Source organism: Artemia sp. Qi Xiang Cuo, chromosome 17 (assembly GCF_049724085.1).
Source record: "Artemia sp. Qi Xiang Cuo chromosome 17, ASM4972408v1, whole genome shotgun sequence".
Lineage (NCBI taxonomy): Eukaryota > Metazoa > Arthropoda > Branchiopoda > Anostraca > Artemiidae > Artemia > Artemia sp. Qi Xiang Cuo.
The window spans coordinates 30,114,948-30,128,789 of record NC_142810.1 but is presented as its reverse complement, the minus strand read 5'-3'; the positions used below and the strand labels follow the sequence as shown (position 1 = coordinate 30,128,789).

At 33.6% G+C, this 13,842-nt stretch overlaps 1 protein-coding gene across 1 annotated transcript in view; it reads right to left on the bottom strand.

The window, feature by feature from the left end:
* Positions 1 to 13,842, bottom strand: part of LOC148942090 (dynein regulatory complex subunit 2-like) — a 199,076-nt gene that overhangs the window by 121,247 nt on the left and 63,987 nt on the right. The window contains exon 2 of the mRNA XM_089103498.1: positions 12,282 to 12,395. Coding sequence (XP_088959624.1) covers positions 12,282 to 12,395 — 114 coding nt within the window. The remainder of the gene's footprint in view (positions 1 to 12,281; positions 12,396 to 13,842) is intronic.

Here is a 13,842-nt window from a genome sequence, read left to right as displayed (position 1 = left end):
AGACTAGTATGAAAATTGTACTAAATAGGTACAAAAATAAGTAGCATTAATTCTACAGAGCCACCGTTACAGTGGTTAACGCGGGCCGAGATTAAAAGAAATATTGGGGAAATGCTCCAAGTAGACAGGAAAAAATTTTGCTCTCTTATGTGGGAGTCGTTTTCAGAAAAATTAATAACATGGCATAAAAAAGTAAAATAAGGCACGGCATTTTTCTGCAGAAGGGCCGCTTTTCTGATAAAATAATAGCCCAAGAGGTAACTCTGGCCACAAAACAAAGTGTGGCAATACTATAGATAATTAATTATTGTGTATGTGGGTTCATAATATTCCTTTTTGTTTTAGCCCAAGACATGAGGACCTAGAAACATTATAAGGAGCTATCAGAAGGCAGGCCTGGTAAGCAAACCTTCAGAGTAAAGGCAAAAGTCATTGGATAATGGCATAACAGGTATAAGGTGAACAGCAAAAAAAATTTTTAACTTATCAGATCTAAGCTGTAAATGGAGCCTTATACCCAAAAGGACATTAAAGCTAGAAAAAGAGAGATTACAGACAAAAACGTTATAAAACTGTCTCAAGTACCAAAATTAAAGAATTGAAAAGCTCAAAAGTCTGAATAAACGAATAGTAGCAAAGTAATGACTCAAATTAGTCAAGTAGAACCAAAGTTGTAAAAAGATAAGCAAATGTCTATAGTCATATATGGAAAGTTATAGTGGTAACAAATATTGCTGAGAAAATATACAGTTAGGAGACCCTTTATATAGGAGTGCTATCAATACACAAAAAGTAAATATACGAGATTTATAGCTATGCCATTAACAATCTATTATCGTTGATAGTGTTGAATCTAGTTAGAGTAGTTTTTGTAAATATTTTAATTGCATTTAGAACTTATCATATAAAAGTCTTGACAGACTTATTTAAAATTTGTACAAAGAATAAATATTGCAGTGATTAAATAAACTATTAGAGTACTTAATTATTATTTGTTTGTAACAATTAAGTTATGCATCAACATAACTTCTGTTAATATATACATATATATATATATATATATATATATATATATATATATATATATATATATATATATATATATATATATATATATATATATATATATATATATATATATATATATATATATATATATATATATATATATATATATATATATATATATATATATATATATATATATATATATATATATATATATATATATATATATATATATATATATATATATATATATATAAAAAAAAAAAAAAACATAAAAACAAAAAAAATATATATATATATATATATATACATATATATATATATATATATATATATATATATAATATATATATATATAACCTAAACTATCCATGTAAATATAGTGAATTAATATGTTGAGTATTTGTGTTTTTATTTTTATATAATTCAAGAAGTATTCTAGATTAATACTTCATAAGCAATTAACAAAACAATAATTGGAATTAATTCCAATGCTAGTTTATACCGTGTTTTATTATTTTTAATGCCTTAAGTTTTAACCAGTAGTCAAATATCCTATTTAGTTTTGCGAATAAAAAAATATTTGTGTAAGCTATTACACTATTCTTGTATATATATACTATATTTTTATTTTCTTTAAGTTTTAACCAGTGATTTAATGCAATATATAAATGTTTAACATCGAGTCAACGTATTAATATTTTTTATTGTGAAATAATCCGTTTAGTATTATGTTTGAAAGAATAATCCAGCAAGAACATAATGTTTCGATTTAAGCGGGATATTATTTTTGGAGTAATTAAAAGAGGAGAAAGTAATTAAAAGTAATTAACTTTCGTTAAAAAAAAGAATGCAGTGATATATACAAATTTTGAGTGTTTCTTTTACTATATATAGGTAACAAATTATGCTTTATGTGTATACTAATGTGAATATTTATTTTAGATACAGCCTTAGCTATTTTTGTTTGGAAATCAAATTTTTCGTAGCATCCTTTCGGATCAATTTTTATTTCAATCATATTTTGACACATTTTTGGAAAGTAAAAAAATTTGAAGTCAATTCAAATGTATCCTGATACTATCATCTCATTCCATCAGAAACAAAACCATACTCGATCAACTGATATTTTGGAAACTATAGAAGTATTACAGACTTTACTACAAGTTCATCAGAAAGTGAGATAAAATCAGAACTTAATTTAGGCCTAGATAAAGTGCTACATAGCCCAAATGGCTTATGTTATTGAAATATGTGAAAACACTTTGTGCTGTAAAAAAATAAGAGAAAATTTAAAAATCAAAAAGTTGTATATAATTTATCCGAGGTATTTCTAAAACAACAAATAAACGTTATATTAACCACATCACACAGATAAATTAAATTATTAATGGGAATTAAATTTAAACTGAAATAATTCATAAACTTTTCTAATATAACTTTAAATCTAATTTAAGCAGAACCATTAATATAATGCTAAAGCCGCTTTGGGTCAAGTTAAAACAGAAGATGCATATGAAGAAGGGTAAAAAGAGTATTTTTCAGTCCTAGAGACAGAGAAAAAGGGAAACAAGGATAAATTTCAAATTGAAATCCTTCGACAAAAAAAGAAACATGACCCTAAGGAAACCCATTAAGGGTATATGCATAAAATGACCCAAAGATGGCGGCATAATAGCTGTAAACAAAATTAAGTTGTTCTAAAAATAAAATATTGAGAATTGGAACAATTCTTCTGTAAATGGAGAGTACTGTGGTAAAGCTTCTAATTTATTCAATTTGGAATTTAGTAAACATATATTAAGACGCAAATACAAAGTTTCAAAATACCACTTTTATTAAGATAAAGATACAAATCGTGGAATGTGTAAGTTTGGAGGGAACTTGCTCAAGTACCAATTTCCTGGCTAAATGTGTCAATGAACCGGAAGGACGAGGTTGGTTTTTCATATATATACCCAGATTTTTTAGACTGAAGACAGACTTTTTGACTGTTGGGCGAACCTCTGCCCGTTTATTGTATTGTTAGAAATACCTTGGGATCTTGTCAGATCATTGTAAGTGTCTAAGTATCTTATTATATATTATTGTAGTTTCTGAGACTTGTGGTCTACTTGGGACAGTCAGTTCCAGTAGAATATCTATATCTGGAATTATTATATGTTAATTGAATAAAAGTATTGTATTTACAACCTTTCTACAATCTACCTTTAGCCCCTTGAACATACCCAGTCGGAAGGCCTCAGTAGTTCGGTCATAGCCTAAGACACGCTACCAAAGTTAAATTACCTTAGGGCCAGAGTTTATCTCCCCTATAAAGGGAGAATAAAGGCATCTACACCTACAACCCCCAAATACCATAAAATACACTTCACAAAATATTAAGTTTGGATAAAGGAACGAGGGTGCAGAGAAAGGAGAGAATGTTTTCCTGTTGATGCTTCAGAAACAACAATTATCTTGACAATTTATCCTGAAAGCTTGAAACTTGAGATTAAAAACATGGGACCCGTAAAAAAAGGGCCTCATATTTCCTCACTCCATTCAGCTTTAACATGATTTCGATAAATTTCTTTGCCAGGTGGATCTTAGTGCAGAACACCAAATTATACAAAGTTTTAGTTTATCGAAATCACAAGACAGGGAAGACCAAAATGAAAACATAAATATTTTGAAAATTTGTTGTATCTATGTGTAACACCTGAAACTGGACCACTAAAATCTTTTTTCCTCTGATTGCCTTAAACTGACAGGACATGTAGATGACGACAAGGTAGTGTCCCGAGTCTGCTTTGAAGCGCACAGGTGTCAGGATTTCAAGCACATAGGTGGCAGAATTTCAAGCGCAAAGGTAGCGGATTCCCGTAGAATTTCAAGCGCGCAGGACTTCAAGCGCATGCCCTCCCTTTTCCCAGAGGATTCAAGCGCATGCCTTCCACAGATTTCAAGCGCATGCCCTCTGACATCACGACAGCCCTGGAATGATTCCGACAATATGCCCTGGCAAGATTCCGGGGATTCCAGGTGTTCCAGTATTTTTATATGATTAATCGGAGTGTGATTGGGATATTAGAGAGATTGTAATAAACGGAGTTACTAACCCATGAGTAATGCGGTCACAGGTTCTATTAAAGGGAACACTTCTAGTGAAACTCCCTCGCGCTTTAAATAGAGCCATAGGAAAATAGCATAGCATTTCCACAACATGTCCTGTGACATCACGACAGCCCTGGCAGACTTCCCATGACACACCCCGCTGTTCTAATAATTCTCCTAGCAACCGCCATTTTGTCACGATTCGTAGCCATTTTTTGTCTAAAACAAATAAAAAACAGTTAAAAAACACGACAACAAAAAATAAAACGTGAAAAAAGGCTTATAAAGGAACATAATATAGGCAAAATGAACCATGTATTATAGAAAGGTGGGGATCCTAGCATGGGCGTAGGGAGGGAGGGAAGCTGCCCCCCCCCCCCTAGACCTTCAAATCTACATTAGATGTGGCTGAAAAAGCAGATGGTTTGGAAAAACCAGTTGATAAAACTCCATCACACTATCGATTGCCCCCCCCACAGACAATATGCTGCCTACGCCCATGCATCCTAGCATGCATTTCTAGAGGGGTGATTGATATTAGAGATAAACTTAAGCTATATTAAAAACTTTTAATGAAAATGCCTCGTTTCTTTCAGCCAAGACTAAGAATATTTCACGCCATCGTGACAAAATGCCCCAACCCCTAGCAATCATTTCCAGAGGATGGAGTTGATATTAGAGCTAAATTTAAGCCACATTAAGAGCTTTTTAACGAAAATGCATCGTTTCTTTGACTGGGATGTTAGATTTCGGTTCCCCTCTGCCAAAAAATTCTTTTAACATTTCCACCTTAATTTTTAAGATCCATTCATTTATGTTTTATTAATCCACCCTCAACATGATGTCCTCATAGCAATTCACGCCACCGTGACAAACTATTGGTGGCATACGGCACCCTCTTACACTCTCATTATTCCAAAGGTATTTACGGATAATTTCATAATTAAAATATGTTTTCAAATCCATTGATTTATGTTATAGCAATCGATCCTCAACGTGATGCTCCCATGGCAATCCATACGACCGTGGCAAACTATGGATGGCATACGGCACCCTCTGGTACTCTCATTATTTCAAAGGCATTTACAGATATTTTCATAGCAAAAATATGCTTTTAAATCCATTGATTTGTGTTTTAGCAATCCACCTTGAACATGATGGCCCCATGACAATTCACGCCACAATGGCAAACTATAGATTGCAAACGACCCCTTCTGGCTCCTGTCAGCATTCCTAAGACATTTTTCAGGACTATTTCTTGTTAAAAGTATGCATTCAATCCATTGATTCAAGTTTTCCACGAGAGAAAAACATCATGATAACCTTCAAAACACTCCCACGCCACCCATCCATAAGACAAGCCCCTTCATCACCCTAGGATATTTTCAAACTTTTCACTCCAAAAAAAACTTATTAATCTAAATTAAAACACTATATATTTTATGAACAACGGGACTTGATTTCCTTAAAAGCAACAAGTTTTTTCTTAATACGAACAAATGTTTTACCTAATTCTATAAATTTATCTTGGATGTAACAGGTTTGTTTTTCTTAATAGCAACACATTTTTTTCTAATAGCAGCAAGTTTTCCGTCAAAGATAACAAATTTTTCTCAGAGGTAACAATTTTCTGTTTATGCTAACAAGTTTTCTGTTAGAAGTAGCCAGTTGTTCTTAAAACTAACAAATTGTTTCTTAGAAGTAACAACTTTTTCCTTAATACTAACACAGTTTTCCTTAATACTATTAAATTTCTCTTGGAAATAACAGGTTTTTATTAAACTTAAAAGATTATTTCTAACAGCAGTAAGTTTTCCGTCAAAGATAACAAGTTGCTCATAGAAGTAACAATTTTCTGTTTATCCTAATAAGTTTTTCCTTAGAAGTAACAAGTTTTTCCTTGATACCAACAAAGTTTTACTTAATTCTATTAAATTTGTCATGGGAGTAACATTTTTTTCTTAATAGTAACAATTTTTTTCTAATGGCAGCAAGTTTTCCGTCAAAGATAACAAATTTCTCTTAGAAGTACCAATTTTCTGTTCAAGCTATCAAGTTTTCTGTTTTTTCTTAAAGCTAACAATTTTTTTCTTAGCACTAACAACTTTTTCCTTAATACTAACAACGCTTTTACTTAGTGCTATCAAATTCCTGTTGGAAGTAATAACTTTTTTTAATACTAACAAAGTTTTACTTAATACTTTAAAATTTCCCTTGGAAGTAACTGGTTTTTCTTAATGGTAAGAATTTTTTTCTATTATCAGCGAGTTTTACCGTCAAAGATAACAAATTTCTCTTAGAAGTAACAATTTTCTGTTGACGCTTATAACTTTTCTCTTAAAGTAGCAAGTTTTTCTTAATACTATCCATATTTGTCTTGGAGGTAACAGGTTTTCGTAAGAGTAATATTTTTTCTAATAGCAGCAAGTTTTCCGTCAAAGATAACAAATTTCTCTTAGAAGAAACAATTTTTTGTTTACGCTAACACTTCTTCTGTTAGAAGTAGCAAGTTTTTCTTAAATTAACAATTTTTTTTCTTAGAAGTTACACGTTTTTCCTTAATACTAACAAAGTTTTACTTGGTACTAACAAATTTTTTCTTAGAAGTAACAGCTTTTTTGTTAATGCTAGCAATGGTTTACTTAATAATATAAAATTTCTCATTGAAGTAACAGGTCTTTTCTTAATAGTAAGAATTTTTTCTAATATCAGCAAGTTTTTAGTCTATGATAACATAATTCTGTTTACGCTAACACGTCTTCTGTTATTAGTAGCAAGTTTTTCTTGACACTAAAAAATGTTTTCTTAGAAGTAACAATTCTTTTCCGTAATACCAGAAAAATTTTACTTAATACTACCGAATTTTTCTTAGAAGTAACAAATTTTTCCTGTGTTCGTATTCAGAACAAAACTTATTACTTCTAGGAAAATCAAGTCCCGTTGTTCATAAACAAATACAGTGTCTAATTTAGATTCCTGAGCTTATATTTGGATTGAAAAGGTTGAAAATATCCTAGGGGTGATGAAAGGGCTTGTCATATGGATGTCTGGCATGTAGTGGCATGGTGGTATGAGAGCATTTTGAAGGTTATCATGATGGGCTTGCCTCGAGAAAAACCTGAATCAATGGGTTGAATGTATAAAGTTTAACAAGAAATGTGTGAAAAAGGCTTAGGAATAGTGATGTCAAAGGGGTGTCAGAGACTAGTAATATTGTGGCGCAGTGCCGGTAATTGCTTGGAGTGTCACGTTCTGGTTATGAAATGCATGACACGTATGTAATCTCGTGGTGGCGGGTGTCTTATGGAGGTTATTATGAAAGACCTGGCTTGCGAAAAGAATTAAATCAATGGATTGAAAGCATAATTTTTAACAAGAAATGTCTGAAAAATGTTTTAGCAATAATGATAAGATATCAGAGGGCGCCGCGAAGTAGTAATAGTGTAGCCCAAGCCTGGTAATCCTTCGAAATAATAGCAATAAAAAAAATATTTATTGAGGGCGTTATAACACTAGAAGACGCTTAAAATGTTGATGACGGGTGTTGCAAGGTGTTGCAGAGCAGTAAGAGTGTGGTACTGTGGCGTGAATTGCTTGTAGTATTACGTTCTGGTATTGAAATGTCGAGTTCTGCAGTTCAATGCCACGTAGATGGTAGGGGGCAGGCATGTACTGTCACGCTGACGGGGCGTCTTTTGTAGGTTATTCTGAAAATCCAAGCTCGCGGATAACTCAAATCAATGGATCGAAAGCATAATTTTAAACAAGAAATGTCTGAAAAATGTCTTAAGAATAATAATGAGACATCAAAAGGTGCCGCAGAGCAGTAATAGTGTGGCAAAGAGCTGGGAATCATTAGAAAATAATAGGAATAGAAAATACAGCCATTGAAGATGTTCAAAAGGTATAAGATGTTTAAAATTATGATGACGAGCGGCCCAGGGTGCCGCAGAGTAGTAAGAGTGTCATGCTGTGGCGTGAATTGCTTGGAGTATCACGTTCTGGTGATGAAATTCCAAATTCCATTGTTCAATGTCACGCGGATTGAGGGGGTTGGCGTGTAATGTCGTGGTGGTGGGTGTCTTTTTTAGGTTATAATGAAAGTCCAGGCTCGCAAAAAACTCGAATAAATGGATAAAATGCATATTTTTAACAAGAACAAAACCTGAAATATGTCTGAGGGGATGTAGAGGGTTTCGTGCGCCATTCATAGTTTGCCATGGTGATGTGAATTGCCACGGAGGCATCATGTTGAGGGTGGGTTGCTGAAACATAAATTAATTGATTAAAAAGCATATTTTTATTATGAAATGTATCTATAAATGCCTTTGGAATAATCAGAGTGCCAGAGGCTGTCCTATGCCATCCAGAGTTTGGTACGGCGGCGTGAATTGCCATGGGGGCATCATGTTGAGGTTGGATTACTAAAACCTAAATCAATGGATTTAAAAGAATAGTTTTACTATGAAAATATCTGTAAATGCATTTGGAATAATGAGAGTGCCAGAGGGTGCCGTATGCCATCCTTAGTTTACCAGGGTGGCATGTATTACCTTCAAGTAATATGTTTTTACATCAAAAGTTAAGGTGGGGTTGTTAAAAGATTTTTTTGGTAGAGGGAGACTGAAATCTAACATCCCAGTCAAAGAAACGATGCATTTTCGTTAAAAAGCTAAATTTAGCTCTAATATCAATTCCACCCTCTGGAAATGATTGCTAGGGGTTGGGGTGTTTTGCCACTATGGTATGGAATATTCATAGTCTTGTCTCAGAGAAACGATGCATTTTCCTTAAAAGCTCTTAATATGGCTTAAATTTATCTCTAATATCTATCCCCCATCTGAAAACGTATGCTTAGGCACCCTTCTTTCTATAATACACGGTTTTTTGCCTATTTTACGATCCTTTATAAGCCGTTTTACACTTTTTATTTTTTGTTTATCGTGTTTTTAATTGCTTTTCCTTTGGCTTTATAATGTTGTAAGTTTGTTTCTACTTAAAAATGTGTATATACAATAACCTTAACCCTTTAGATTTGTTGTTTAGAATGCCTCTCTAATACCTAAATGCTTACATAAATTAAGCATCCCTTTCCCCTTTATTACTAAAAATACATTAAGAGCAATTGTGTTTTGAAATATTTTTATTAACTATTTTAAATATTTTTATGAAATTTTTTATTTGGAAATATTCTAACTTGCTTGAAAAATGGGGAAATCTCAGATGTGGCGCAATTGGTTATTTTTAGAATGTAGTTCTCCATATAGAATTTTTTAACTACCAGTTTAGTCTTGATAGTTTAGGCGCTATTCCATTGGGAGGAAATTGACCTTTCAAGTCCCAGCGAGGATAAAGAACTAAAGAAAAAAAGAAAGAAAAAAGAAAGAAAAAAACGTGTTGTACGTTTCGGCAAAAACAAAATCTCAAAAAAGTGTTATGAGACAGTGATGGGTGCGTTGCCATTACGCAACAGGTGCGCCGTCATTACATAAGACATATGAATCGTCATTGCGTAAGGTGGTTACTGTCGTTAAGTTCAAATCGGGGATTTCCCCACAGGTCCTGACGTAAGTTTACATAAAATTGGGTATTCAATATTACATTTGGTCAAGGGAATCCTGGGTGTCTTCCAGAAAAGAATAGACAGATGAAATTCAAAGAGGAAAGAAAATAACAAAATGAAAAATAAAATCGAAAAAGGGGTGAAAAAACGAGGATTTTGTCAGCCAGTGGGGAACCATGAAGACGAAGAAACAAGCAAATATTTCGACAAGGACCTCCGCCAAGTCGTTCTCAGTGCTAAAAAAAAAGAAAAAAGAAACCAACGAAAATCGAACCTTTCGAAGTTTGCATGACAACCACAGAACAAAAACTAAAAACTCAAAGTTTTCGTTCTGTCGTTGTCAAGCAAACTTCGAAAGGTTCGATTTTCGTTGCTTTCTTTTTTCTTTTCTTAGCACTGAGGACGAGGTCCCTGTCAAAATATTCGCTTGTTTCTTCGTCTTCATGGTTCGCCACTGGCTGACAAAATCCTCGTTTTTTCACCCTTCCTTTTATTTTTTCCATTTTGTTATTTTCTTTCCTCTCTGAATTTCATTTATCATGTATAGCGTGTGAGGTCTTAGAATGTATTTAAAAAAAGAATTGACTCTATAACAGAAAATGGCTACGAATCGTGACAAAATGGCGGTTGTTAGGGAGAATATTGGAACAGCTGGGGGTGTCACGGGAACTCTGCCAGGGCTGTCGCAATGTCACAGGGCATGTTGTGAAACTCCTATGCTATTTTCCTATGGCTCTAATTAAAGCGCGAGGGTGTGCTGCTATCTGTGTTCCCTTTAATAGAACCGGTGACCGCATTACACACGGGTTTGTAACTCCATTTATTAACACTTTTGTATTATCCCGACCGCACTCCGATTAATAATATAAAAATACTGAAACATCTGGAATCCCGGGAATCTTGCCAGGGCATGTTGTCAGAATCTTGCAAGGAATGTCGCGATGTCACAGAGCTGTCGTAGAAAACCTATGCTAATTTCCTATTATTGGTATTTGTTAAATATCCCAATTACACTCCGATTCATCATATGGAAATATTGAGACACCCGGAGTGCCGTGGATCTTTCCTGGGCATGTTGTCAGAATCTTGCCAGGATGTGTTGTAACGTAACAGGGCATGTCGAGGAAATACCATGTTAATCTACTAGGGATGACTTTAAAATCTTATGCTATTTTCCTATGTGTGTCATAGAAATCATTAATAGCATACTACTGATATCGAAGATAAAAACAATTTGAAAAAAATTGTTCTACTAATTCGTAACGCCCAAAATAGACCTAAATTTATTTTGTCCCTAATGGACTAGCAGCTTCATGGGCATGTACACTGGTTCATACAGACCTGGGAGAAGAAAAATATTCTGCCAAAAGTTAGGTATATCAATTGGCAAGACCCTCAGGAGCAAACAGTGTTTTTCCCTGTCATGAGTTTTTCATAGTAAGCAGACTGGATGAGTGAACCTTTACGAGAACAATACATTTTGGAATAGAATTGCGGTTTGACTTAATCTTAGTGCGAAAAATTTGATTTTCTTTAAGCATATCTACTTTTTGTTTAGGCAAAGTAATCTCAACCAAAATTTGGGGACAAAATGAGCTTCGATTAAGAAAAGAAATGTGTTTGTATTGAATCACGACATCCTTTTTCTAAGTCATGAAAACAGAATTCTTTTCTTAATAAATGACCTTGTTATGCATATATCTAAATCAATAAACAATTAAAACAGAATTTAACATAATTTTTTTTAAATGAAATTGTGGATTAAAACAGGACGCCTTCAATCCTCTAGAAGACCAAAAATTAAACAGATTTTCAATTCATATGAGCAATACCACCCGTCCGAAATTCCATTAGTGAAAGTACTATTACAAATCGACCAGAAACTTTAACTGGACTATTAATTTTTTCCAACATTTAAATTACAATCCAATATTTAATTTCTAAGCAGAAAAAGCAAAAAAACTTTACAAATATTCCGTATGTTAATAAACAATAAAACTATGTGAATTAAAAACGAACAAAGATTAATTTTAAAAATGCTATCAAAAACAGAAGATTTTCAAAGAAAAGTAGAGAGCTATATTAAAACTTAAGACGAGCAGAAATAATTTCCTAGAACATCTCAATTTTAAAACCAGCTATCAATGAATAAATGAAACCAAAACCGAACAAAAATTAAAATAAATAACATCGTTAAATATAGATACTGCTTAAGATAAAAAAATTAATCATAAAATGAACAGACGCTAAAATGAATATGCAAGTCAAACTTAAAATGAACACGAGATTACAACAAACAGAAGCAATACTACTGGTCCCTTGACGTTCTAAAGGCCTTGATGTTCTTAACCCTAAGAGGGCTTGAGTGTCTTTTGCATCTATTGAGGACAGTCTGTCTTTTGAAATGTGTGGTTTTTATTCGTCAAAACACAGACAAGAAAAAACAAACAAAAAAACGTAATAATAAAGACGTCATTCGCAGATCAGCTGCAAGTGGCAATTTCTTACTTCTAGAGTTTTTTTTGTTTAAACACACTTTTAACTTTTGGCTACTATAGGCTGTGATTTGCTCTTTAGTAGGTTGCAGCTAATGCTGCAACAATCATGTACGTACCTCAATTTCTTCTTTAATTTGTTCGTTCTTTGTGTCTCTTAGGACTTTACGCCACTTCTCATTGATCTTTGCCTGGTTGGCGCGCCCCAATCCTTGCTCTCGTTCAAGTTTGTGCTTAAATCATGGAAAATAGAAAATAATTTAAAGTGAATCATGATATTCTAAGACTGAACAATTCACTGAAAGGCTTTGAATTTTTGTTCAATAGACTAATATTCTGCAATCAAGCCAGTAACGTCCCCAAATGGTATGACCTAAATGAAAATTTTGCAAAATTGAGCATATCGGAAAACTCATTTTCAGAAGTTCCAAGCCCCTACCTAGAAAAATGGGGCATCTGTATTTTTTTTCGGTCATGGTCAGACGTGTTTAACTGTTTTTTTTCCCTTTTTCTTGTAATTTTCCCCATGGGTGATCGTGCTGGCCAATGGTCCTAGAAGATTGAAAAAGAGCTCTTTCGATAAAAATCTAAAGTCCTAATGCCATTCTAAAGTAAGAAATATTGTGCCAAACAAAAGTGGTATTTCTTGTCATTTTGCAAAAAATAAATCATATAAAAGCTGTACATTGATTTTCCTATTTTTAGAGACCGAAATGCCGTACCTGTGGCTTACTCGTTCCTAAAGATAAACAGTACTAGCCGTTTACCCCCCCCCCCACCCCGTGGAAAATATCCCGCAGAAAATAAATCACGAAATTATTCCCAAAAATGTCTTCCCCATTGAAAATTCTCCCAGACAATCCCCCCTTCAGAAAACTCCCCCACGAAAAATTTCCGTATGTTTCCCAAGAACTAATACTATCTGTAAGCAATTGACAAATCACAATTAAAACTACAAAACTTAAAAAGGCATTTAAACTGCTACAATGAGGTTCTCTGATTGCTTGTAGTTTAGGAGGGAGGGAGATGCCTCAAAGGGTGCATTTTAATGCCAAAAGATCCCAGCTCTCATTCAGCCATCAGGTAAATACAGAATTAGTTCTAAGGCAGAGGCGAGGGGAGGATGGAGGTAGAAATTGATGTATGAAGGGATTTTTGTTTGGAGGGAGGGTTCAGGGGGGAGTTGCAAAAGAAACTTTAAAACGCATCAAAAATGTGAAATTGATGTCTACTCCCTTATGATTCCCAGTCTACGCTGTTATTAAGAAATTAAAGGGTTACACAAAATCTCAAAATGAACAGAATTCATTCCACATAGGAGGGGGACTGTCCCTTCTTTATCCACACCTCCACCTCACGGTCGCAGAACTTTCGGAGGGTGTTCATTAGATCAGAAATTGTGAGTTTTTTTATAAGTCCTTTTTTTTGTAAGTCGATAGTGTTTGGAAACCAACCAGCCGCAGTGAGGGGGGAAGGGTAATCTGCGAGAGGCAAACACCGGCCACCTGATAAACACAATCGGTAAAATGAAAAAGAGTCAGAGTTCAGTATTATTTCGTAACAAGGAAAGTGCTTACTAATTTGTAACTAAATACATACCCTCATTCGGTTACAATAACTATTTTGATTTTATCGTGTCCCATTTTTCTGTTTCAGTAACTATCCACAAAATTAAAGATT